General features: G+C 38.4%; 1 protein-coding gene across 1 annotated transcript in view; it reads right to left on the reverse strand.

Annotated features, from left to right (window-relative positions):
- The window catches only part of LOC150088457 (cytochrome P450 2J4-like), a 78,559-nt gene that overhangs the window by 35,209 nt on the left and 16,730 nt on the right, over positions 1 to 26,620 (reverse strand). The window contains exons 3-4 of the mRNA XM_090369522.1: positions 19,923 to 20,029; positions 9,485 to 9,786 (exon numbers count right to left, since the gene is read on the reverse strand). Coding sequence (XP_090225648.1) covers positions 9,485 to 9,786; positions 19,923 to 20,029 — 409 coding nt within the window. The remainder of the gene's footprint in view (positions 1 to 9,484; positions 9,787 to 19,922; positions 20,030 to 26,620) is intronic.

Below are 26,620 nucleotides of genomic sequence, written 5' to 3' on the forward strand. Positions count from 1 at the left end.
TAGTGGCGAAAAGGACTTAAACAACAATCCTACACTTACGCATCATATAAACACACCCAGACACTACATGTTCAGGCCTGTAGACAGTGTTGCTTTTTCAACACAGATTTTCCAAGGTGGAGTTCGACTAAACGACTAGGTGCCATCCAAAACATGTGCATACACATACATAGTAGGTTTTTATTGCATATAAGTGAAGCTGTATAACTGAAAGAGTTTCTTGAACAGAATGCGATGATTGTAAACAGAAAAAAATGTTTGTATATATGTAATAAAAATGTATATAATAATAAAAAAAAAGCATATCAATAATTTCCATGGCACATATACCTGGAACTCGTAATTTAGTTTAAAACGGTCAAGAACATGACAGAGGCGAAGTAACGTGCAACGATCGGCTCCCCATTTGGTAGATGAATTGGCACGAGGGAGGCTCGTGCTCCTTATGTACTTTGTCAGCAGTTGACAGACGTTTTGGAGGAACGTCAACTTGTCGAATACAAGTCCCAAGGATTTTTATCTTGTGTGCTACTGGAATTACATTTTGTCTAAGTTTTAGTACCGGTTCAAGGTGAAGGCTCCATTTCCAATATAACTAATGGGCACCCAATCTTTATTTTAAAATAATTGCGACTATGATTCGATATACAAGGTCTTTCTAAAGTTTAAATAAAAAAATAAGGGCAGTTTTACGCACGAAAAAAGTAAAAAAGGTAATATAAATATTGGTCCGGAAATGATTCCTTTTCCTTTTCTCTTAATTACAAAACCAATGCTTTGATTCTGAATTAATCTTAAAATCACTGAATAGTGCCGGACAGGTGCAATATCAATAAAAAAAATGAATGTAAAAAAAATTTGGACTACTATTTCTGGAAAATTCTGAGAAGAAATTAAGACATACAAAGCAAGCCGTCTGAATCTCTTGCTATTTGAAAAGGAGTGGTAAATACAGTCAGAATAGTATTTTCAAGAATTTTCAATAGATCAGAGCCAATGAAAATCAGATTATAATTCGTAAAATCGGAGGAGTTGGGATTCAATAGGATCCAATGCTATATTGCCAACAGTATCCGGATATTTCTGGGATTTCAGGAAAGTGAACCATTCTCATTATGTACATCTTAGGAAGAGGTAACAGAGCAACTGCATTCACACTAGAAGCAGTCAGAAGGAAATACAATAGATGGGTATTTCCACTGAACATATGGAGACATGCTTCGTTGGGCTTACCGACTTCCAACGCGGACTCATCACATTAGCATTTAATCTGTTCGTGCCACTGCATCAAAACTGCAACACCCAGAGGCGGATTAAGGTCGGTTGAGGTCCCGGGCGCAGAAGAAAATACTGGGCCCCCTATTTGCGTTTATCGTAAGTCTGCACTGCAAGAGAACCTTTGTAAGTACAAAGTAGCAAATACGATTCTATTGCTTCGATGAGCGGGAGCGCAGCCGCACGGGGCCTATGCAGCGTAGTATGTGTATAGTATGCAGCGTTAGTAATGAAATAATGAAAATAAGCGAATATAAACATACTATCAGGTTTTACCGCCAATTTTAAACTTGTACGTCGGGAACTTTACAATCGGTGTTATGCCGTCAGGACGGTATACCTCCGATTTTCGTCTTCTGACATATCGCTTCCCATCCGAGCCATGCAGGTTGAATTGGTTGAGGGGGATTAGGACAGGGTTCGTAGCATAGCGGTCACGTTATTTTTAGCTCCTGTATTATCGTGTCAGAACTATGGATTTATTTCGTGTTAAAAGTGCAGTTTGTTACCAAATAGATAATTACAACTTGAGGATTCTGTTGGTAAGCATAGTTTTGTGATATTAGAGCTCTCTTTCCAGTTTCTTCCATTTTCTTCTCACTGCTATTGTTCTTTGGTCACTCCACTTAGGCGCCATAACCGAAGCTTTAGGGAGGTGGCCATTCCTTTGTCTGACCACCACAGTCTTTAACCTCGCTAATTTGACTGGGGTTGTTTTCCCCCTTTCGTGACCTTGGACGGGCGTCGCATCAGAGCTACCAGTTTCACTGTTTTGTGCCTCCGGTGTTTACTGTTTACTACCAGTGCCAGCAGTGCTTGTTTCAATAGCACGCATGCGTCGCAAATTTTCACCATCTGCATAAAGATCTGTACAGCACACCCATTTTCTGCCAAGATCAGCTACCAGACTGTAAAAATCTGACCTGAAGAGTCTGTTCTCCTGGACTCCGCGAAGACTGAAGAGGTTTCAAGTTAAACACTTCTTTTGTCTCAATATCATCACTTTTAGATATTAAATTTGCACTACGCATATATTTCTGATTTCAGTTAACATGGATGATAAACAACCTTCTGCAGCTGATATCTTTTCTCCGTTGCCATCTCTTGGTGAGATCTCAACACCTCTGACCCCTCAAGTGCCATTGACTCAATCACCGGAACCAACTATTGCCTCTCAGGAAAACTCATCTTCAAAAGTTGCTACTGATTCTCTTTCACAATCAACTATTGACAAAGAACGTCAGACGGATCTCCCTTCGAGTAATAAACTTGGAACTGCAGGTGCAGAGGAGAAAATAATTTAACAAATGCTCAGGCAAGAGACCCGGGACAGAATGTTCTTATTTTATACGACAGAATTGCAAAAATGAGACAGGATCTCTCTAGTTTCCTTTCTTATGAAGGCAACAAGATTACCAAGCAATCAGGTAACACTATAATGGATAAATGGCTCAAATTGGAGACTGTTGCGACTTATCTCCTTGTAGAGAACGAAAAGCTAAAGGCCCTAAACATAGAAATAAATACACGTACCAATCTTTTGGAAAGAGTTATAAATACATTTTTTGGTATAACAACAAATATGGCTTGTTTGGCCAAACAATCTGTTAGTGACAGTTCCTCTACAGACAAACCTATATTAAGACATGATGTGTTCCCTGCCCCGATTGCCATGGATGATTCAACTTTGCAGGAAGACACTGCTACTGACACCTCTATTGTCAGGACCTTTGCTGATGCTGCCCGTTCCGCCGCAAATGTTCCTAGAGTGAAACATGACAATGTCTTAATTCTTAGAGCTTCTGAAAACAGTGATTGTAAGTCAAGTGCTGACGTTAAGACATTGGTGGCTAAAACTCTTAAATCGGATTTAAAAAATGTTAAGATCAAGTCTTTTAGGCTAGTGAGGAACAAAAGAGTCTTGCTGGAAACGGCTTCTAAAGCAGATCTGGAGTGTTGTCCTCCTCGGAGTCTTTTACATCTACAGGTATCAGATCAGGTGTTCTCGAAAGGTAAACCCCCACTGTACTGATTTATGATGTCCCAAAGGAATTGACATGTGACGAGATACTTGAAAATTTATAACAAAAATCTTGGCGATTCGGATTTTACATTTGAGAAGGTTAAGTACGGAACTTTCTTTCGCTTCTCAACTAAAGCAAGGTCAAATTTATCTGTAAACTGGGCTGTTAGTTTTTCTCCCAAGATTTACAATCATAATTACTCTGGAGCGCATATTTCTTGCCTGCAGTTCTCACAGACACAGACCTTATGTGACGAAATGCTTCCACTGCTTGGGATATGGTCACACCGCTCAGTACTGCTCGCACGAGTCCCAGTCTTGCAGTCACAGTGCGCATGGTGGTCATGTGTTTAACGAGTGTCCTAATAAAAACGAAGAGCCATCGTGTATCAATTGTAAGAGAGGAAAACGTGACTTTCACCATTCGGTGAGAGATGGCAACTCGGCATACAAAAAGGCCTTGGAAACAGCAAGACTGAGGATTGCTGATGAGTAACACACCCAATTCCGGTGTATATAGTGTAAATAATTCCCCTGATGGTGATGTTAATAGTACGAACTTGCCTAGTGTTCAGTCTATTAATCTGAAATTTATGCAGATCAACGGGCATCATTCTCGAGTTGTTTCGGACGAGATTAGATTAACAGCAGAACAAAACTCAATCGACATCATCACTATTCAAGAGCCATATTTTGCTAAAGGGCAAATGAGAGATTGTTCAAAGATCACAGGTTATTCCACCCGAATAATCCAACCTGCTCACCAGCAATCGAAGACTTGTATTGTTGTATTAAACGACAAAATTGATGTAACTGTCATTAATGGTCTTTGTCACCAAACTGCAACTTGTATCCTTGTCATATATTCTACCATGACATTTTATATCATCTCAATATACTGCCGTCCATCCGAAGACTTAAATAACTCATTAAATTATTTAGAATCCACATTGAATTTTCTGGGTCCTCATAATGTCCTTATTTCAGCGGATGTAAACGCCAAGTCTAAGTTTTGGTTTAGTGCACGCTCTGATGCTCGAGGACAGTTACTGGAAGAATTTATTATTAATAATAATATGAAGATTTTTAACAAACCTCAACAGTTCACTATGTTCTCCAGCTTCTCCCGAGAATCAAACATTGATATCACTTTTTCAAATTCTTTCTGTAATCTAGCTATTAACGATTGGACTGTACAGCCTAACTGGACAACTGGTAACCATCGGGCAATTTCTTTCTCGGTCTCCATACCTTCTCCTCCCTCAGATTCGAGTATCTGTGTGTCTGAGTACGTTTGCTTCTCAATTAATAATATTAATTGGGACATATTTGAATACTCTCTAAATGCTGATTTCTCCAAACTGACTAACTCTCATCTTGACGCCATGTCTGTGTCTGAAGCTGCGACACAGATTCAAAAAATTTTGATTAATGCATCATATAAATCATCAAGGAAAAAACGTGTCAGTTCCAGAACTTGTTCCTTGTGGTCGTCAGAATTATCGTCGCTTCGGAAACAGGTCCACCACGCTCGAGGCACCTATCAGCGAAATCGTCATTTGTCTCAGGCTGATGTTCGCATCTTTTATAATTGTTACGTTGATCTCAAGAAACGTTATACGAAGGCAATTGCTATCAGGAAGAAGAAAACGTGGACAGAATTTGTGTACAACTCTGGTAATGCAGACCCGTGGGGGTTACTTTATAAAATTGTAAGAAATAAATTATTTACACAAGAAGTGTATGGATCGATCGTATACAATGGACTGGAGACCACTAACTGGACGGATTCTGTAAACATTATTCTAGATAATCTTTTTCTACAGGACAATGTGTGCTCCGACTCTGATTTTCACGCTAATATTCGTTCTGCCAATTCTCTGTGTTTCTTCAATTAAGACTGAGCCTTTTAGTACCATCGAGTTTGGCACAGCTGTCAAACAAGTGAAAGTTAAGAAATGCCCAGGGATGGACATTGGTGGAGAGCACCTTTATTGTATGGCTCGCCAAGATTAAGCCCAGTATACTTCTACAACTTTTCAATAAGATGCTGGGACTTTCCCGGATCTGTGGAAGACTGCCCTTATCAAGCTGATTAGGAAACCAGACAAGCCCCCTCAGGAACCGAGGTCTTATTGGCCTATAGCCTTATTGCCAACCTTGGTAAGCTATTAGAACGTTTTTAATTGCACTGCGATTAAACAACTTGTTATTGGAACGGGGACTAATTGCGCCAAATCAATACGGATTCACTCCTGGAAGGTCCTGCGAGGACGCCCTTGTAGACTTCATTTCTTCTGTTGAACACTCCAGTTTCGAGTATACCCTTGCTATCTTTATTGACTTCGAGGGTGCTTTTGATTCCCTTTGGTGGGAAAATTACACTTTGATCTTAGCCAAAAGGCCGAGAAGCGATTTTTTTGGTGGGAAAAGGCCCTCGAACGTTTACGTCATGCCGAATGTTCCCAGCAACTTTATCTTCTAATTAAGAGCTATTTCTCTAACAGATTTATCACCGCCAGATCTAAGTACAGACAAATTTTGCGTCAGGTCTTTCGAGGGTGTCTTCAAGGCTCCATTTTGGGACCACTTTACTGGAACTTTGTTCTGCAAGGTTGGATTACACGAACCTTTGACAATGTGCCGTCATGCCGAATGTTCCCAGCAACTTTATCTTCTAATTAAGAGCTATTTCTCTAACAGATTTATCACCGCCAGATCTAAGTACAGACAAATTTTGCGTCAGGTCTTTCGAGGGTGTCTTCAAGGCTCCATTTTGGGACCACTTTTCTGGAACTTTGTTCTGCAAGGTTGGATTACACGAACCTTTGACAATGTGAAGATCATGGCATATGCAGATGATTTGACAGTCCTTGTTGGTGGCAATTCAAGATCTATTGAAATATCTGCTGAGAAAGTTCTATCTGATCTTCAACAATGGACAGTTGAAAATAAGTTAAAATTTAGTTCTACCAAGACAAAAATTATGATCCTTGGCTCTAAATTGGACATTCGTCGACCACCAAGAGTTAAAATAAACGATAGACAAATACCTCTAATAACGGAAATTAAACTTTTGGGAATAACTATTAACAGCAAGTTAAATTTTCTCCCTCATTTATCCAATCTGCGAATTAAGATCAGAAATTTCACCGGCGCTCTTGCCAGAGTTTCTAGAACTGAGTGGGGTATTTCTAGAAGATGTTTAAGAATCTACTATAATTCTATGTTTCTCCCAATGGTTACCTATGCTGCTGGCGCTTGGTTCCATAGGGTGCGGACTGTACAATTTCAATCAAAATTGATGTTAATCCAGCGTACAATGCTACTTTGTATTTTGAAGATTTGTCGAACAGTTTCAACGCCTGCTTTGCAGGTTTTAGCTGGGACGTAACCACTACATCTCTACATAATTTTCAGGGGCTTATGTTATCGCTTGAAACGTCAGATTCCCACTCAGATCCTTGGAATTTCTATTAACACTCAAGTCGATGTTAAAGCTGAATGACAAAGAATTTGGCAAGGGTTGATCAATTTGTGGCAGAGTAGGTGGGATGGCACAACACTGGGCAGTGTAACACGTAGGTTTTTTCCTGAAGTTGACTCTCTTATGGATAAAAATATCTACAATCTGGTTTAGCCTTGACTTGTTTACCTCCTATTTGATATCAGGACATGAATCATTAAATAAGAAACTGTTTAAATTTCGCTTGTCTCCTACGGAACTCTGTCATTATGGCGGTGTGGAAGATTGGCAGCATGTGTTGTACTCTTGTCCCTCATACAATGAATTTCGAGTAGTTCTCCAGAAAGCAATTCCCAATTTTTCATCAGGATTGGAAACCAACTTTGTATCAAATGCCACGAGTTACCGCGCCCTTCAGGATTTTGCTAAGGCAACCTTCAATAAAAGACTTGCAATCCTTTCTCCAATGACTGCACATGTGAATGTTTCAAATTAAGCTCAAGACTCTTCACCTTCACTACAATGATGGCCATTTTCTCAACAAGATCTACAATTCTGGACTTGTGCTCTGTGTGTTGTGTTTTTTTTTTTTTTTTTTTTTGAAATACTACAAGTGTCCTACAACTACAACTCGATTAGTCGATGAAAATTTCTGTGCTCCTTTGCTTGGATGGCTGTTAACTGACTGACTTTGTTATTGGTGATTGACTGTGACTGCTACTAATAACTGCAGGACTTACTGGATTTAACCTCAACTGCTTATAAGGTTTGTGCCTGCTTCTGGGCTAAAATGCTTGTGTAAAGTTTTGTGGGTTGAATGGTACTGTTATCCTTAATTATTTTCTTTGACCTTGTTTTTTTCTTTTTTTTATTTATCTGTATTTACCTCAATCTGTTGAGGTTATCTTGTGTACAGTATTTAATTTTTGTATAGTTGTATAAGTTCCTTTTTTTTTTTTTTTTTTCCCCCTCTCTTTTACTATTTTTGGCTAGTACTTTGTTGGGCTCTTGGCATCCCTCTCTTCTGTTGCCCCTGGTCTACCTTCCCGTGGTGGTGGTGGTGGCGCGTTTCCGACCTGCTGACTCCGGGTAGCCAAACAGTCAGTTCAATTCTGGCCATTTCTGCAGAATCCTCTAATTTAAAAGTGAAACGAGGCGGAGATTAACTAACGTTCTAGGTGCCGCCCAAGACAAATACATATAGGTTGAATTTTGATTCGTCAGAAAAGATGACGGTGTCCCATAACTCTTTTGTCCATAAAACATGCGTTTTAGCCCAAGCAAGTCGCTTCTTCCTCATTTGTTGGGTCAATAAAGGCTTTTTCATGGGCCGATGGGCATGCAGACCACATTCCGAAAGCCGTCTTTGGATAGTTCGTGCACTTGTTTCAACATCAGAGGCAATCTCAAAGTTCAGTTTTAGATCTGGAGCACTAGCATAGCGATTACAAAGGCATAGCCGTTTCAAATATTGATCTTGGGAAGGCGTAGTCACTCTCTCTTACGGCCTGATCCAGGTCTTCTCTTTACATCACCGGTTTCACGCTTTAATTTCAGCACCCGGGACACTGTTGACTGGTGGGAGCATATTTTATCAGCGATAGCTGATAAAATATGCTCCCACAAGAAAGCCCCTCCGGGGACAGAGCAACAGCTACACTTTTTTTTTCTTGGTGTCAACTGAACATATGGAGCCATGCTTACATCTCCGCAAAACAGAATAATAATGAGCGTGCATACCCTTCCAACGCCGTATTTATATAAACGGTTGATGCAATTGAAGCGTTATCACGCAATACCTTTGCTTTGCGACAAACAAAATGACTGTAATCAAATATCTTATACGTTTCACTACGAACGCTACTTTTTTTTTTAAGGTAATGCAGTTTTTTTTGTCCACTGTATATAGCATCGGATTTTACTGACGTATTGAAATACATAAACCAAACATCAGAGTGCGTAATGTCAGAGCGTCGACTTGCAATTACGATAGTGCGCAATTATCGTAATTAATCCCTGCAAAGTTGGAAAGCTGTGTTACGGAATGACGAATTACGGAACACTTTTCCGATCTAATGACCTTATCCAGGTCTGGCGAATGACCGGAGAATGTTATTTACTGAACTGTATTCTTCAAACTGTGAAGTTTGACTAGTGCTGTTACCAACCGGGGCTGTTTTTCTTAGTCTGAGATTGTACCATTCGTCGTCGTCGTCCCTGAAAAAAAAATGACAGCCATGAGGCATACTGCCATTTTAAACAATTCCGACCTTCCTACGCTGTAACAGTAGAGGTGGAGGGTCATCTTCTGTTTCAGCATGAAAACACACCCCACCATACTGCACAGGCCGCAGTGACTTAACTTGAGAAAATGGCCAGACTTCAATCCAGTTTAACACCTTCCGTGTGATCTGGCACGATGGCTTCGGACCAGACAAACAAGCACGCAATCAGAAGTTTAACCGAATGGTGTGCCGAAGGAGAAACTGACCAAAATACTACCTTTCTCTTACCAAAAATTGGTTCGGAGTCTACTGAAGAGAATAAAGCGAGAAATTAAGCCCAAACTTTATTGGCCAAACATTGCCCAAACTTTATTGTACTTTATTAAAGTACATAGACTGTACTTTATTAAACATTGTATCAATAAAAAAGGTTCTTTGAAGCATGCATACATTTTGGGGCAGCATATAAGGATATTTTAATTTAATGCAGCTCACCTGATCATGTGATTGAGTTGCTCAAGCTTGTCGATTAGGCTGAAAGCTCTGCCAGTTTTCATCAGTTTCATGATCCACAGCAACCATGGAATGAATGCAAAGTAACTAGATTGCTCAAACAGTTCTCCTGATATTTCTAAACTATCATCAAGGAATTTCCGTCTTGGATCAGTGTAGGCTAATCCTTTTCCAAACAGCAAGGTCCACATGTTGTTAGAAATACTGGGCGTACTGTATGTCTTTAAGTTAAAAGGCTCGCCATTAAACTTTTCAATAGTGTTTAGAAACAATGCGATTTCTTCCTGAAAAATATCGCAAAAAGGGAATGCACCAAACATTAACATTTTTTAAAAAAATCTATTTACGTAAAAGCTTAAATTTCTAAACGCACCTTTCTGAAAAGACAATTGTTTAGTATGAAATACTACATAGCTGGATATTCTAAAATTATGATAGGAAAAAAATAATAATAAATGTACGGTATGAATTCGTGTATGTTTTCGATATTATTAAAGCAAGTCTTTCAGGTTAAATGAAAATAACTGTTAACTGTAGACACAGTTAATCGTAGTTAACTAAATAAAAATACAAATATAAATAAAAGAAATACAAATAACTAATAATTATAGTTATTTGTATTTCTTTTATTACACAAAAAACTATATAGCCGCTTAAAGTTTCTAAAAACGTATTTTAATTATTTTCATTTTATCCTTACGCCATTCAGCATTTCTATCTCTCCTTTTTTTTTCTGTTTTAAATCTTCCTTGTTTTTGATCATAGTGTTTTACTTTTATTGTTTATTATACTGTTTATTATCGTATTATTATTAACTGTATGACTATATTTTCTTCCCCTCCCCCTTGCTATACTCAGTAAATGGACTAGCCGTTGTATGTACTTTGGTTGTAACTAAAAAATCGTCCTCTGAAAAGACGGTTCTCTTGAAACCACTATCAAGGTCGTGGTTTCAAGTGGTACAGTATTAATTTATCAGTAAAAGGAAATTATAGTTTTGGAAGAGGCAGGGTCGTTTTTTTTTAAATTTTTTTATTTTATTTCTATTGTCATCTCCAGAATAACTTGCGGCAACTGCATTTATGCGAAATCAGTGTCATTTTCTGTATATATGGCACTCTATAGTTCACGGTGTTTAAATATAACACTGCCCTATCATTAATATCCGGACACCCCTCCATGAATGGGGAAACAGGTCCTATGCATGAAACACATCACAGAACCTGCTATAAATATGCACACTGGGCTTCGAACAGACAACTGCAAAAGTGGGAATGCAAGGTGACAAGTTCAACAGAACTGATCACCTCAAAAAATGCTAGACGCCGATTAACATGATGCAAGGAGTGCAAATCTTGGACTGTAGAACAGTGGAAAACAGTCCTATGGACATACGAGTTGAGTCCTATGGACATACTATCGCACTCTGCCAATGTGATAGCCGTTTCTGGGCGTGGCGATTGCCAGGGGAACAGTTCTTTCCTGATTGTATCCTCCCAACAATGAAGTCTGGTGGAGGCAGTGTCATGACAAAACCTTGAATGATGTACAATATTAGGACATCCTGGACAATTATGCACTTCCAACATTATGGCATTACTTCGGGGAGGACCCATACTTGTATCAGCAAGACAACGCACCGTGCCATACTGCTCGGGTCGTAACAGACTGGTTTGACGACTTGGTGTAAAAGTTGGATTGACCAACCGAGAGTCCTGATCTGAACCCTATCGAGCATCTTTGAGATGTATTGGGATCGTCTGGTACGTGCACGTTGAGATCGCCCAAAGAACAAAGCCGAATTGGTGGCTGCGTTAAAGGCCGACTGGAGGAACACATCACCTGACATTTATGAAAAGCTGGTTGAGAGTATGCCGCGAAGATTGAAGGCCGTCATAAAAGCAAAAAGGTTTCAGCATAAAATATTAATATTACTCTTTTTTTTTTTTCTAAAGGCAGGTGCCCGGATATTAATGGCAGGGCAGTGTATATCTATAATATCTCACAAAATGATTGGAATGAAATATGTGGCTATAGGAGAAATAAGAAGCACATATTTCACATTCAAAGCTGCATAGATAAATATCTCTAGAATATATAGTATGAAAGGAGTAATATTAATAACCGGTGTAGATAATATAAAGACAGAAGCACAGCAGCCGTGAAACAGTAAACTTTTTAAAATATAACAGGCACAAGATTATTTTAAAACCTGAAATGTTTAATTTTGAAGCCACTAAGGGGCCGGCTATAAAACCGAGGACGTGAAATAACACAACATTCACCGTTAAAATTAAACTGCTAAAATTGCTCGGAACATATATGGCCACGAATAGAAAAAAAAAAATAAATAAATAAGGGGGGGGGGGAGGAGGAATGAAGGTGGATCAGAAGCAATGACCACAAAACGTAGGAAGAACGGCAGATATAAATTTTCGACACTCGAAATAAAATGTAAGGGTGCACAATGACGGGGCCATCGTGGGTAGCACAGTTCGTATAATCATCGTCCTCTCCACACCGGGTGGAAAACAGCCGAGTTCAAATCCCATCAATGACACGAGGAATTTTTATAGGTCTTTTTCACAAAGTGGCTCGGTCACAGGCGAGGGTAGCATGGTTTTTCTTCTCTAAAATTCCGGTTTTTCGTCAAGTAAACCGACCAACCACAGAACACACGCAATTTATAGATATATTATATAAGGCACATTATTGCCAATTTCTGATACACCTGAGAGAGAGAGAGAGAGAGAGAGAGAGAGAGAGAGAGAGAGAGAGAGAGAGAGAGAGAGATACACCAAAAATATATAAAATATATAAAATTTAGACAGCTACTGAAGATAGTAGCTGAGGCTTAAACACTGTAAAATATCACTAACTTAAAATATAATGAAAAAAAATACCTTAAGTAAACCATCATGAAAAAGGAAAGATCGGAAAAAAAAAAAGAAGCAATTAATGCTCCTCATAGAGCTACTTGATTAATGACTGACAACTATTTCAGTATTTTTCAGTCTTTATCTGAAGCCTGACGATCAATCCCGGAAGACCAAGACGTTCTCTCTGAAGACCAATCCTTCTGTGATTGCACCCACTTTTGGAAACACCCAAATCCCTGTTGTTACTTCACACTCTGACTTACGTGTTGACCCTAAACTCCATTTCAATACGCAGCTAGATAAACTCGCCTCACGGCTTCGAGTCTTCGTTGGATAACAAAACAAAATCTGTTGAACATTAAAGATCCCAAAATAATCAGAAAATACATCAGAACGATTATCTACCCACCATTACTGTACGCATTGGAAGTCTGGGCCTCAGCCACCCAAACAACTAAAAAGCCTCTCATTGCATCTAAATATTGGCTACTCAAATGGGCCAATCGGAAATCCAATCTAACACCACAAGCAAGAACTACAGCATTAGCAAATGCAACGGAGTTTCCCCGTCTCTCCGAACTTATTGATTCCCGGAGTTTGGTTATCACAGTGAAAATGTTTGCGGGACTTATCTCCAAGCCATCCATTTGGGATACATGCTGCCGGAGAATCCCTATCTCTGCCTTGCGGACTACTTCTAGACTGGTCGCCCGGAATTTGAGACTCTTCCTGACAGATCAATTCCTCCATTTTCAGATGCTCTCCAAGGTCTACAAACTTGATGCTGATCTCAACAAATTCGCATGTGATAAAAGATATAGAAAACAGGTGCTTTCTATGCAATGACATTAGCTGGATTGAGATTTTTTTTTTTTCCCTTCACTTTCTATGTTTTGGCATTGTTAACCCCTTGGCCTGCATGCCGTGACAGGTTGGTTGCAACATTAAGTTCTCTGTAACCATCTTTCCCCCCCCCCCCTCTCTCTCTCTCTCTCACTCACTCACTCACTCAGAGAAAACAGTCGTCCCTCAGACTTGTTACACACACTCTTCCCGGTCTGATAATTAGGACTAATCTTCCACATAGTATATCGGAGGTGACCACCCAGTGGTTAACCAACGCAAGTAGAAATATCGGGATTCTCTCTGTATCATCAGGAAATACGAGGTAATAGATGAATGACTCCTCATTATCATCATGCATTACTATCACTTTAATTGGAGGCTTCAAGTGGTGAACCAAAGTCTAGTCTCTACTGCAAAACTTCACAATACCCATCTCTTCTACTGCTTACTGCGAGTGATGTATTTAGGGGTTATGTTGCGCATCATGGCCAGATCCAGTAGTCCTTTCATTTCGAAGATACACCTTTAAACGATTTTCGCAGGACGGCCATTAGATAGTCTACAGGACCGAAGCTACTGGTAACTCTCCAGAAGGTATTTGGATCAGCTAGTGTATAATCTCACTACCTCTACTTTCAGCCAGTGACTGAAAGAAGTCCGAGTAGTGTTTGTATGCGAGCGGTACTTCAGAGGCCACGTTATGGGTGTGTACGCAATATCCAAAAATTTAATTAATTCATGTTCTCCTCTCTACTTTTACTTAGTCTACACAAAGTATCATGAATAGTTAAACACACTCATGGGTAGTACAGGTGGTAGAACTGCCGTCTTTCCCACAGCGAGTGGAAAAGATTTGAGTTCGAATTCCTTCGATCATGTGAGAAATTTTTATGGGCCTTTTTCACAAAAAGTGTCTGAGTTAGTTGGTCTCAGGCAAGGGTAGCACGGTTTTTTCCCTCCCGGAAACTCGGCTTTTTCATCCAGCAAGCAAAAAAATTGACCACAGAACAAACGCAGTTTTTACAGACAATATATAATGCATAACATGGCCTAAGTCACTGATGCGCCTGTAACACCCTACAATAACAGCATGAATAGTCAAACAAATAGAACGAACTCATCTGTGGAAAGATCTAAGCCTCCCAAAAACATTTATTCATTTCACAAACATATATGGTCTCAGTTCAAACCCCAATGATGCTCACTTACTATTTCTAACAGAATCTCAGCTGTCCTAATTATTCGCTCAGTGATTCCTTACGCTTTAAAGGTTGTGCATACGTCCGCTCTGATATTCTTTGTCGGAGATTCCCTCGTCTGGAATCTCCTCTGGGTTAAATTCTCTCTCTGCCCCATTCTGTCAAATTCATCTGTTATCTCTATTGTTCTTCCAACTCTCACTAATCACTCGGAATTCTTTACCTTCCTTCCTTTGATATTCGACTTTTGTAACAGTGAAATAATTTTTCTTGGTGATTTTAATGTTCACAACTATTCTATCTGGTTCAGTTTTATACGGAGCGGCTGGTCTAGATGCTGAGAGGTTTGAAATGCCTAACGACCTTACACAACTTGCTCCTTTACCAGAATACTAGACAATCATGATCACACACCAGACAATCTTGACCTTTGGCTTACCAACACTTAATGTTATGATACTCTAGGTACCTCAAATCACAACTTGGTGATGGTCTGTTCTCCAACAGAACCAATCTGTTATGGCTTTTTCCTCCCCAGCCTCATGTCATCTGTTATGGCTTTTTCCTCCCCAGCCTCATGTCGTTTGGTAATACAATGTGAAATGGGCATGATTTTCCAAATAATTTATATTCCTCTTTATCTTGGTTGGATTACTATTTTAAATCTTCCGATCCTAAGGTCTGCTCAGATCGTATCAGTTAAATTATTCTTTTAGACTATATTAAGTGGTTTCCGATCTTTTTATTGTCATTATTCTGCATTCCAGACTAAAATAACCTAATTTATTTAAACCTTGGTTTTTAATAAATGTGTTACAGCTGTTTAAAAGTAAGAAATTTTTACTTTACAAATATTAACTATCCAAACTCCATTTTGAACTGGGTAAGACTAGAAAACTTGCTTCTTATCCAAAGTGAGCTTTCTGGTCTTTAGCCAGGGCTAATGGCAGCCCCGTCTTTTACACTTCCACCTCTGTTACAAGCTGATTTTTCTATTCATATCAGCTAAATATAAGGCTGACTTATAAGGATTCTACCTGTTCTTATAACGCGTGTATCAATCTTGGCAAATCACTCCCTAGGAAGTGATTTGCCAAGATTGATACAAGGTTTTCTGACAAAAGGAATCTCCCTTGGTTTTCTGACAAAAGATTGTTTGAAGAATTACGAACAACCTTGATTTTCAACAACCTCTAGATCATGGAGGCTTTTTTCCACTTGTTCTGAAATCCTGTGCATGTACCTAAATAAGTACAACTTTTTTTACACCTTCTGATTCCACTGTTGTTTATCCTTCTGAAAGAATAATTTGCTCACATACACCCAGTTCCTAAAAAAAAAAGACGACAGATCCCTTCACTGCAATTATTATCCCATTGAACTTACCTGTACTCTTTCCAAATAGAGAAATCCATCAATATCGCAAAATCTTAAAATTCACAAGGCCTTTCATTTGATCTACGATCGCCAATACGGATTCTTCTCTGTCGATCCCCTGGTGATATATATTGGCTTAAGTTACTCATCTTTAGATAAATTCCATGCAAATGTTTGGTGAAACTTAAGTTAAATTGCTCCTGACATTTCCAAGGCTTTTGACTGTGTTTGGCATGAAGACATAAACAATATCATCTTATGAACTGTCATCTGTGTTTTGCTACTGGGTAGCCAGTTTTCTCTCTAGCCGCTCACTAAAGGTGACGGTAGGTTGCTCGCTGTTTTATAACTTTTCATTTAATGCTGTTGTTCCACAAGGTTCAGTTCCTTCTCCATTCTTTTCCTCTTGTTTATTAACCTTCTTCCACTGACTGGAAATCGTTTTCATGGTTTTAGTGTAAACAGCACACCTTCCAGTTTGAGAAACTTTGTCCTGCACTAACATTTTAATTTCGAGAAGTTATTACCAACCAATTCCTTAAATATCGATCTCTAGGTAATTCAAAAGGGCGAAGAAAATGTTGTTAACTTTATTCCTTTTAAAACTCAGCCCCGTCTTATTTCTCATAAAATAGTCTACTGCTATTATGCTAATTTTTGATGACACTCAGATTTCTAGACAAGACCGCATATCTTTACTAGTGATCACAATGATGCCTGCTCTATTGTGATGAGTACATCACAAATTTTGCTTCCTCTGTATCCAAAAATCTGGATTTTTTTAAACTCTGTCTTGGAGTTACTTTTCTTCTAAACGGCTAAAGACTCTACAAATTCTGAATCTACCCTACCATGGAATATTGTTCCCACATCTTGGGAGGTACTTCCTAAATCTCGCTCATAATTTTGACTTTATTCAGGAGAAGGCAGTCAGGTTAATTAATGACCTATTATCTCTCTATGTATCTTACAGACATCCGGAGTCTGCTGCACACCTTTTTTTGCAGATACTTCCATGGGCACTGTTCTTCTCAATTAGCACCTGTAATTCCACCGTTCTCTTCTAAACCAGCCTTCATCCATTTACTACCCAACACAGAACTAATATTTTCTGTTACTCATTTATCCTTTCTACTTACTTTTTGAACCTCCCTTCTCACGTATTTCCCGAAAATTACAATCTACAGAAATTCAAGTCTAATGTCAACAGGTGCTTTCCGCTTCTCAGCCTTTAACCCATGCCACGATATTAAGCTCTTTTGAGTTAGTACCTTACGTATTTGGAGGTGGAGACTTCATAAAAGAAAAGGAAAATAAGAGCCCGAGGCCACTTATCTGAATTGTTGTGTCTTTTATATTACAACTACACAAAGATACCATATCAAAAACCGAACCAAGATTGACCCTAACTAAAAATGAAGAGAGTGATGGGGCCAGCTCTTCAAGTTTTCAAGTCTAATTTTAAAGCATAAATTGTTTTCTGTTGTCTTTCTCTTAAGGTAATTTAGGTGACACAGATAAATACGCCAACTATTTTAGCCAATTAAGGCTAAAATTTTTAGTGTATTTATCTGTGGCTAGGTCCTGCCTCTTACTTATTTTAAATGTCATAAATTAAAACCAATTTACTGATTACGATTTGTGGCCACTGCTTCCTGGTCGTATTTCATCTCTTTCTCCTCCCTCCTTTTATTCTATATAGATCCAAACCATATTCGTTTCGGCTGTTGCGGATTCCCGCACAATTTTACTATTATCGTTTTAACAATGAAAGTCTTATTTTACTCTCTCGGTTTTTTAGCCAGTCTCTTAAGTAGCTTCGAAATTAGTCCTTTCAGGTTTTAAAATAGTTTTGACAATTTTGTGCCGGTTATATTTTAAAATTTTTACTATTTCACGATTACTATACTTCCGTTTTTATATTATCTCCACTGTTAGTTATTAATATTACTTCTTTCTTATAATATATAAAACTTCTTTTAATGCCAAAATAAAAATAAGAAATAAAATTAATATACACTGACAAATAGATGAACACGTCTGCGCAGCCATGGCTAAGGAGGTTTAACACAATTCAAACAACTAAATTGAATTAAAAAGTCCATTAAAAGTACACATGACATTCACAAATTAGATTTTTGTTTTATTTCAGCTGTTATATCCTGGATCTAAAGCATAAGAGGCACGAGTTCAATCCATCCAAAAAGAAGTGATCAATTTTTTAATCCTATTAAAAACAAACCACCTTGGGGAGTAGATCTGAATTCAGCAATAAGAATCCTCCATGCTTTGAGTTGAAATTGAAGGCAAATATATCCATTAATTTGATTATTTTAATGCTTTATAAGCCAGTCACTAGTTTTATATTTCCCATTTAACTAATACACAATGAATTTAACTGTGTACGTAAACTGGTGCTTGGAAAAAGAAAAGAATGTAGTGTATTGCAACTGGCTTGCATCCAAATCAAATTTATTTTCTGTCTACACAAAAGTGCCGAAAAAACTGCAAAACAATAATTAATCAATCCAAACTCCAGGAGGAAGCTTCAATTTACAACAAAACCATTTCAAACAAAACTATCTATTGTAAAACTGGCTTGAACAAGACAGCTGCAGAAGAGGCTTCAACGGCTAGGCCCATCATTATGTTAATCATAAAACAAGCATTAAAAATTTCATAAATGATAATTGAGAAACCGGTTAACATTCTTATTTCGCCTATTTCCTAACCTGGCATCTTGCTTCTTAAATAAATAAATAAAAAGGCATAATAAAACAAAATAGGCCAAAATTTTAAAATTCGCATTACCCAACTCAGGATTTCCTTATTTATAAACAGGAACAACATTTAAAACTTTCTTTTATCGCTGTCTGCTAACTATTTGCTATTTTTGAGTATTAATATTTTAATCTAAAGAACCAATCAATTTTTGTCGCACCCTCAAAACAAATACAAAATCTGTATAACTTCACGGTAGGGAAAATAATATTTTTTGAGATACCTGAGGAGCAGTGAAAGGTCAGCAATAAAGCAAACGAGAGAGAGAGAGAGAGAGAGAGAGAGAGAGAGAGAGAGAGAGAGAGAGAGAGAGAGAGAGAGAGAGAGAGAGAGAGAATAACCGAATTACTAATAGAATAGTAATAGGCAGTTGATATCTTAGTTCACCTCCCAAAGAAATCGCCAGTTGAGACAAGGGCTGAACATTTCAACATATGTGAATTATCTGAAAAAGGAACAGAATATTGCAATAAGGATTTTAAATCATAAAAAGTAAGAATCACAGTACCTTAGCCGATAACAACGCACAAACACAGCTGTCCTTTACGTCTCTTTAAAGTAGTCTCCCCTAAAAAAGAATGTTATCCTCGCAACACTGCCTCCTGAAATTGATCAATAAAACTGTGCTGTTCGTGCATAATATCATCAGCATCGCTTCATTGGACATCTTTTGCAGCATCACATTCAACAAATCTGAACATTCTGGTAAACTTACTCGTCATGAAAAATTTACTCTCTTGGTCGACAGGAAAAGAGGAGAGGACAAAGAAGAACATTGTGGACCAGCTAAATTCAATAAAATCGCTGGAAGAAATGTTTCCGGACAAAACCATTAAATTTAAGTTGTTTAGCTATTGAAAAATGCCGAAGAAAAATATAAAACTTAAAATACTAAAGGATACAAAATGCTAAAATAAAAAAATGTAAACACATGAACAGCGAGACCAATAGAAGGCGGCCCAAACCTGTCAAAATAGGACAGTGAATAGACCAGAATCCACGCAGTCGGAGCTGCTTTTGAAGACAAATAGCAGAAGATAAAATGCATTATTCAATGAAAAAAGAAAAAATAATTTTACAAACTAACTAATACAATATGTATGGTTTAAAATATCGTTTTTTATAATATCTAGATGAGCTGGTAGTTTTAAAAGTACTACTTCATCTGGAAAATGTATAAATCTGAATATGAAATGTAAGTAAATAACTACTTATACACTTCTAACCCACCAAACTAAGAAACTAGATAGAATTTAAAAAACAAACAAACGAAATAAAGCCAAAAATGCTTCCTTTTAAATTTAAATTTCATGTCCGGCTATTAAAGAGCGAACTTACCTGCATGTTATCTTCCATTCGCTGTGTTCCCATTCCAATACTTTTGAGTAAATAGTTCGAATACTTTCTCTGTTCTTTCCATGGCTGTCCGTTGACGAAGGATATACCTGAAATTAAAGTGTTTCAAAATCAGGAAATAAAATCAGTACGGTAAAAAAAATCTGTTTCAGAAAAATTAAAAAACTCTTACGTAGATGATTGTTCTTGGAAAATCTCGCTTTGACCTACAGAGTAATGCAAATCGTATCCTGTCCGATCTCAACTCCTGGACGGTGCTCGACAAACTACGAATCAATGTGGATAAAATAAAAATGATGCTCTTCAAATCTAAACTAGATCTCAGACGCCCACCACAAATTAGGAACTCTGGAAAGCAACTCCCGATCGTAACACAGACGAAAGTCCTGGGGGTGATTATTGATCACAAGCTGAGCTTCCACCAACATTTTATGGACTTAGGAACCAAGGCTAAAAGATTCTCAGCGGCCATCATAGATCTTCAAGATGTGACTGGGGACTCTCAAATAAAACTCTGTCCTTATACTACAGAGCGGTCTTTTTGCCTATTGTGCCTATAAATTAACCGCGCTTGGAATTGAAGAAAATCCATTCTGTCTCTGTGGCCATGAAAAAAACTGGGAACATATCATGTACCTTGTCCGCAGTATGACTACTACCGGACCAAACTATTCACGAAGATACAGGAAACTCCCCGAAATTCTGAGCACCTTTTTCTCAAGGAAGAAAACTTCTACATAGCTCTCACTGAGTTCGCTCAAGATGTATTCCAGAGAAGGCGTTCTACCATCTTGAGGCACGCATTATCAATTCCAAGACAACCAACTGATGACACTAACTCTTCGCACTTTTCTTTTTTTTTTTTTGCACCTGAATACCTTTGGGTTGGTCGGGTGCAGCTGAAATCTGGCTTGCCAGATGTGCTATGGCGCTCTCCTTTGCAGACCTCCCTTGTTCTGCAAACTGTCTTCTTTACCCTGGCAATGGGTGGGCTCCCAATGCCAGGGGTGATTCCCACTTCTCCTTCTCACCTCTTTCCTCCGCTGGAGGATACCTTCCTTCCTCATCCTCCTTGTTCCCACTTCTCGTACTATCTTTCCCACTCAATCTCATCATTTTTATTTATTTATTATCATTTTTTATTTTATCTTTTCTTTTTTCCTTTTTTGTTCTCCGCCAGGAAGCCCCTGATGGAGAGCAGCCAGAGTACTGTGGAAGTCTAGCTCAACTCCCAGTGGTGGTGGCGGGCAACGTGAAGTCCCACTAGGGGCCCTGCGGTTAAAAAGCCAGAACATTACAACAGAAGCCAACACAAAACTCTTCACATACAACACATTACACTTTTTCTGGCTTTTACAAAGTTCTGTATACATCACAAGAGTACTGATGATGTAGATGTGGGAAAACACAGGTGGCGCTTATCCAAACACTATGGCCCTATATGCAGCTGGAGCGTGGTTTCATAGAGTGAAGCTAGTCAAAATGAGAGACAAACTTAATTCCATTCAGCGAAGCATGCTTTTGTCTACTCATGGAATTTGCCGGACAGTGTCCATAGCTGCCATTCAAGTGATCGCCGGAACATTACCACTGGATTTGTACGTCATCTATCGAGGTCTAAACTGCAGGATCAAGAAGAAAATTCCAACTAAAATCCTTGAAATTGAACTGGACCTAAACAGCAACCCCAAAGCCGAAAGACTCAGGTGCTACAATGAACTAATAAACAGTTTACAGACCAGATGGCATACCTCTGTAACAGGCGCCGTCACTAGAAAATTCCATTCAGAGGTCTCGTTTACTGCAACGAAAACTGTTAAGTCCTGGCTGTCGCTGACCTTGGAATCCTCCTTCTTGGTCACTGGACATGGCTCCCTCAACGAGAAGCTGTTTCAGCGGATAAAAGGAAAACTGGAAGCATCTCCTACTTGAATGTCCGCTGTATGAAGACATAAGAACTCTTACACAGGTAGTACCAAACATCACTGAGCATCAACCGGATCTCCTACTCTGAGCACCAGAAAGTCTCTCAGCGCTGCAGACGTATGCTGCGCAAGTCTTCGAGCGTAGAAGGCGAACCCATGCTGAAGCAAGACGCATTAGAAATACTCCTGCAACGAACTGAAAGTCCACATCGAAAAACCTTTTTTCTTCTTTTCTTATTATTTTTTTATCTATTTTATTATATATTTTTTTTCGTCGCGTTCTGCCTGGAGTTAGTTCATCCGGTGCAGCTGTTTCCCCCCCCCTCAAACGCACCAAATATTTTTAAAATTTTTATTATTTTTATTAATTATTATTATTTATTTATTATTAATATTTTTTCTGCTTAATTTGCCATTTAGATATGGCCTTACTGAAATGTATTGTCTACTTATTTTTATTAATTACTCTTTTTTTTTTTTTTTTAATCAGTATCACTAGTTTTTTTTTCTATTGTATTCTTATTATTTTAACATTTTTCTTTTCTTATTTTATTATTATATATTTTTTTATTTTTCTTTTCTTATTTTCTTTTTCCTTTTATTTATTTATTATTATTTATTAGTATTTTTATTATTTTTTTCCTTCTTTATTTAATTAATTAATTTTTTTTATTTTTTTCTTCATAACTTGCACCACGGTTGACTTTTTCTTTTTTTTTTTTCTCTCCCTTTTACCCCCTCTTGAATGGGTCCCCCAGATGATCCTGGCCCACCTTCTGGCAACACTAGGTGGATCAGCGTCTCTTTTCAGACAGTACGCGTTTTACTGGGACTGGCCCACCTTCCCGTGGTGTGGACGAGTACCCAGAATCATCTGTCCATGTGACAGATGCTTCTGGGTAGCCAAGCGGCCAGACAACAACAGAACACACACATTTGGCCCATTTGTAGTTGTTGTTGTTGTTGTTTTTGTTTGGGGTTTAACGGCGCAAGAGCAACTTCGGCTATATTGCGCCTGTTCAAGTTTTGTTATTTCCTGTTACATTGTTACTGCTTTAACATATTAGATATGATTAGTTAAGTTTATTAAGCTGAGGTATGATAAGAGTTCACTGAGGTTTGAGTTTTCTCCCATAATGAGTTCAAGGCTTAATGGCTCATTTGAATGCGATTTGAATGCTGATTGGCGGGCAATTTGGTATCGTGGACATTCTATGATGATGTGCTTCACTGTTAGTGTGGTCAGACACTGAGAGCATTGTGGAGGATCGTCTTTCATTAGGAGGTAAGAGTGTGTTAAATATGTGTGCCCGATGCGAAGCCGGGCGAGGATAACCTCTTCATGTCTGTTTGACCGAAAACTTGATTTCCAGGATTTCTGCTCTTGTTTAATTTGGTATAATTTATTGTTTGTTTGAGATTTCCAGGTCTGCGTCCATATATTTTCAGAGGCTTTTCGATTGATGTTTTTAAAGTCATTGAGCGGTATTTTATGCAAGTGAGAATTTTTGTTAGAAGGATGTTTTGCAGCATCATCCGCACGTTCATTGCCGAGTATTCCAGAATGTCCAGGAATCCAAGTGAATCTGACTCTTTGTTTGTTTTCCCGAAGGTGTAATAGGGAGGAAAGAATTTTTCTTACATACGGATGAGATGGATGATCCTCTGTCTGTAAAGCATATATTGCACTTAATGAGTCTGTGAAAATAATACTTTTTACGAGGGAAGTTTTGGCAATGTGATCTAGGGCGAGACTTATTGCAAACAATTCGGCACTAAAGATACTGCACTCTATTGGAAGAGACTGTGAGATTATGTTGTTTGGCAATGCAACAGCAGCACCAACGTGTGTGGCCGTCTTGGATCCATCAGTATACAGATGAGAATAGTCAGAGAATTGCGTTACATAAGAGGAATGAAGCTGTTTTATATGTTGACTTGGGATATTGCTCTGTTTCCATTTTATGAGGAACATGTCACAGTCAATTGAACTGATTTTCCACGGTGGAACGGCTGTGGGGGTATCTTGGTAGATTTTATCCATACTTAAGTTCAATTGTGAGAGTATTTCTTTTAGTCGGATACCTGCAGGTTTGCAGATATGAGGTTTGTTCGTATATAAATTTTCCCATTTCGGTTTATACAAGTATTGCCATGTTGGATGTCCAGGAAGGCTTTGAACTTTCGCAGCATAGTTCATAAGAAGAACTTGTCTACGAAGACTGAGTGGGAGTTCATGGATCTCTGTGTATAGGCTATACACAGGTGAGGTACGGAAGGCTCCTGAAATAACACGTAATGCATTGTGATGAATTGGATCTAACCAGTTTAACACACTTTTCCTAGCTGAGGAGTAAATGGGAGAACCATAATCTAATTTAGATCTTATCATTGCACGATAAACATGCAAAAGTGAATAACGATCAGCTCCCCATGTCATGGCTGATACAGCTCGTAGAATGTTTAATTTCTTTAAGCACATTGTACGTAGATATTTTATGTGTTCTAGGAAATTTAATTTTTGATCCATGATTAGTCCTAGTAGCCGGATACTCTGTTTCAGTGGAATTTGTTGATTGCTTATCCTGAGTTCTGGATCAGGATGCATCTTTCGTTTTCTGCAGAAGTGTATTGCCGCTGTCTTTTGTACTGAGATTCGATATCCATTATAGATGGACCAGGATTCTATTTTGTTAATAGCACATTGGAGCTGCCTCTCGATTGTCCGCATATTCTGTGAGTGACATGATATTGTGAGGTCGTCGGCATATAGGTAGGTTTCAACTGTTGCTGGAATAACTTCTGTTACAGGGTTTATTTTGATAGCGAAAAGGGTTGCACTGAGGACTGAGCCTTGGGGGACCCCCTGTTCTTGATTGTATATTAGAGACAGAATATGATGATAACGGACTTGAAAAGTTCTTTTAGTCATGAAATTCTGAAGGAACTTTGGTAGATGGCCTCGAAGACCTAATTTGTACAATTCATGAAGGATACCATATCTCCACGTAGTATCGAACGCCTTTTCAATATCAAGGCATATCATTACAAGGTGTTCGTTTCGGAGAAAGGCATTGCGAATATTTGATTCAGCTTTTGTCATTATGTCTATTGTTGATCTATTTTTCCGGAACCCATACTGACTAGGACTCAGGAGGTTATGGAAGTCAAGAAACCATGTTAACCGATCATTCACCATTTTTTCTAAAATTTTACCTAGACAGCTAGTGAGCGCGATGGGACGATAATTATATGGATTTGAATGGTCCTTCCCAGGTTTTGGAAAGGCCAGTACAAACGAATGTCGCCAAGAGTCTGGATATGTATCCTCAAGGTATATCCTATTATACAGCAGTAACAGCATGCATAAAGAGTTTTTAGGGAGGTGTTTGATCATTTGATAGTGGATTCCATCCGGACCTGCTGCGCTTTCTTTAGATTTGGCTAGGGCTTTATGTAATTCATTTATAGTGAAGGATTGATTGTATGAAATCTCATGAGCTGCATGGAAATTGATTTTGTATTTTTCGATTTGAGCTTTATATGTTTGAAAGATTGGTCTGTATGACGTTGTTGCTGACAATTCCTCAAACGTTTCTCCTAGTAGATTTGCAATTTTTTCTGGTTCAGTTATGTCATGACCTTTCCAGCTTATGATCGGTTTAGGGACGGTTGTATATTTGCCTGAAATTTGTCTAATTTTATTCCATATTATTCTGCTGTCCGTATTTCTATTAATTTTGCTTGCAAAGGATATCCAGGATTCTTTCTGAGATTTCCGGCGTATATAGCGTGCTTTTGCTCTGGCTTTCTTATATTTTATGAGATTGGTGGTGGTGGGATACTTTCTGAATTGATTCCAAGCCTTATTTTTTTCTTTCTTTGCTTCCAAGCATTCTTCATTCCACCACGGCTTATAATGTTTATGAGACTGGTTAGCTGTCTTTGGTATTGCAATGTTTGCTGCAGAAATTATTTGATTTGTGATGTGAGTAACAGCATTATTGATATCAGTATGTCTTATGATTTTCTCATCTAGAGAAGCAGCATATTGGTATTTTTCCCAGTTTGCTTTGCAAAATTTCCATTTTATACCTCTTATAGGTTGCTGTACATCATTTGCTAGTAGGTGACAAACAACTGGGTAATGATCACTGCTATAAGGATCATCGGAAACAGACCAGTCAAGGAGAGGAAAGAGAGCTGGGGAACAGATGGTGAGATCAATTGCAGAGGTAGTCCCTGTTGGTAAGTGGACATGGGTGTGAGTACCTGTGTTTAAGAGTGTTAGGTTCCTATTATTTATAAGTTTTTCAATCATCTGTCCTCTTTTGTCTGTATGAAGTGATCCCCAGATGATATGATGCCCATTAAGGTCCCCCATCAAACAAAAAGGAGATGGTAATTGTTCAATTAGATCCTCAAATTCTTGCAGTGAATACGCATGATTAGGTGGAAGGTAGAGCGAAATCATAGTCAAGGTAATTCCAGTCACGATGCGTACCGCGACTGCTTCAAGGGGTGTTTGTAGCTGAATATGCTTGGATGGAACATTAGAGTCAACAAGAATGGCGACTCCTCCATGACCTGTATTGGTTTTTCGATCTTGCCTATATACATTGTAGTTCTTGATTGAAATACTTATGTGCTGAGTTAGGTTTGTTTCTTGCAAACAGATACTTGCAGGAGCATATACGGAAATTAGATCTTTGATATCGCTTAAATTACTTCGAATGCCACGACAATTCCATTGTA

This window comes from Mastigoproctus giganteus, chromosome 3, assembly GCF_048544385.1.
Source record: "Mastigoproctus giganteus isolate SK-2022 chromosome 3, ASM4854438v1, whole genome shotgun sequence".
Lineage (NCBI taxonomy): Eukaryota > Metazoa > Arthropoda > Arachnida > Uropygi > Thelyphonidae > Mastigoproctus > Mastigoproctus giganteus.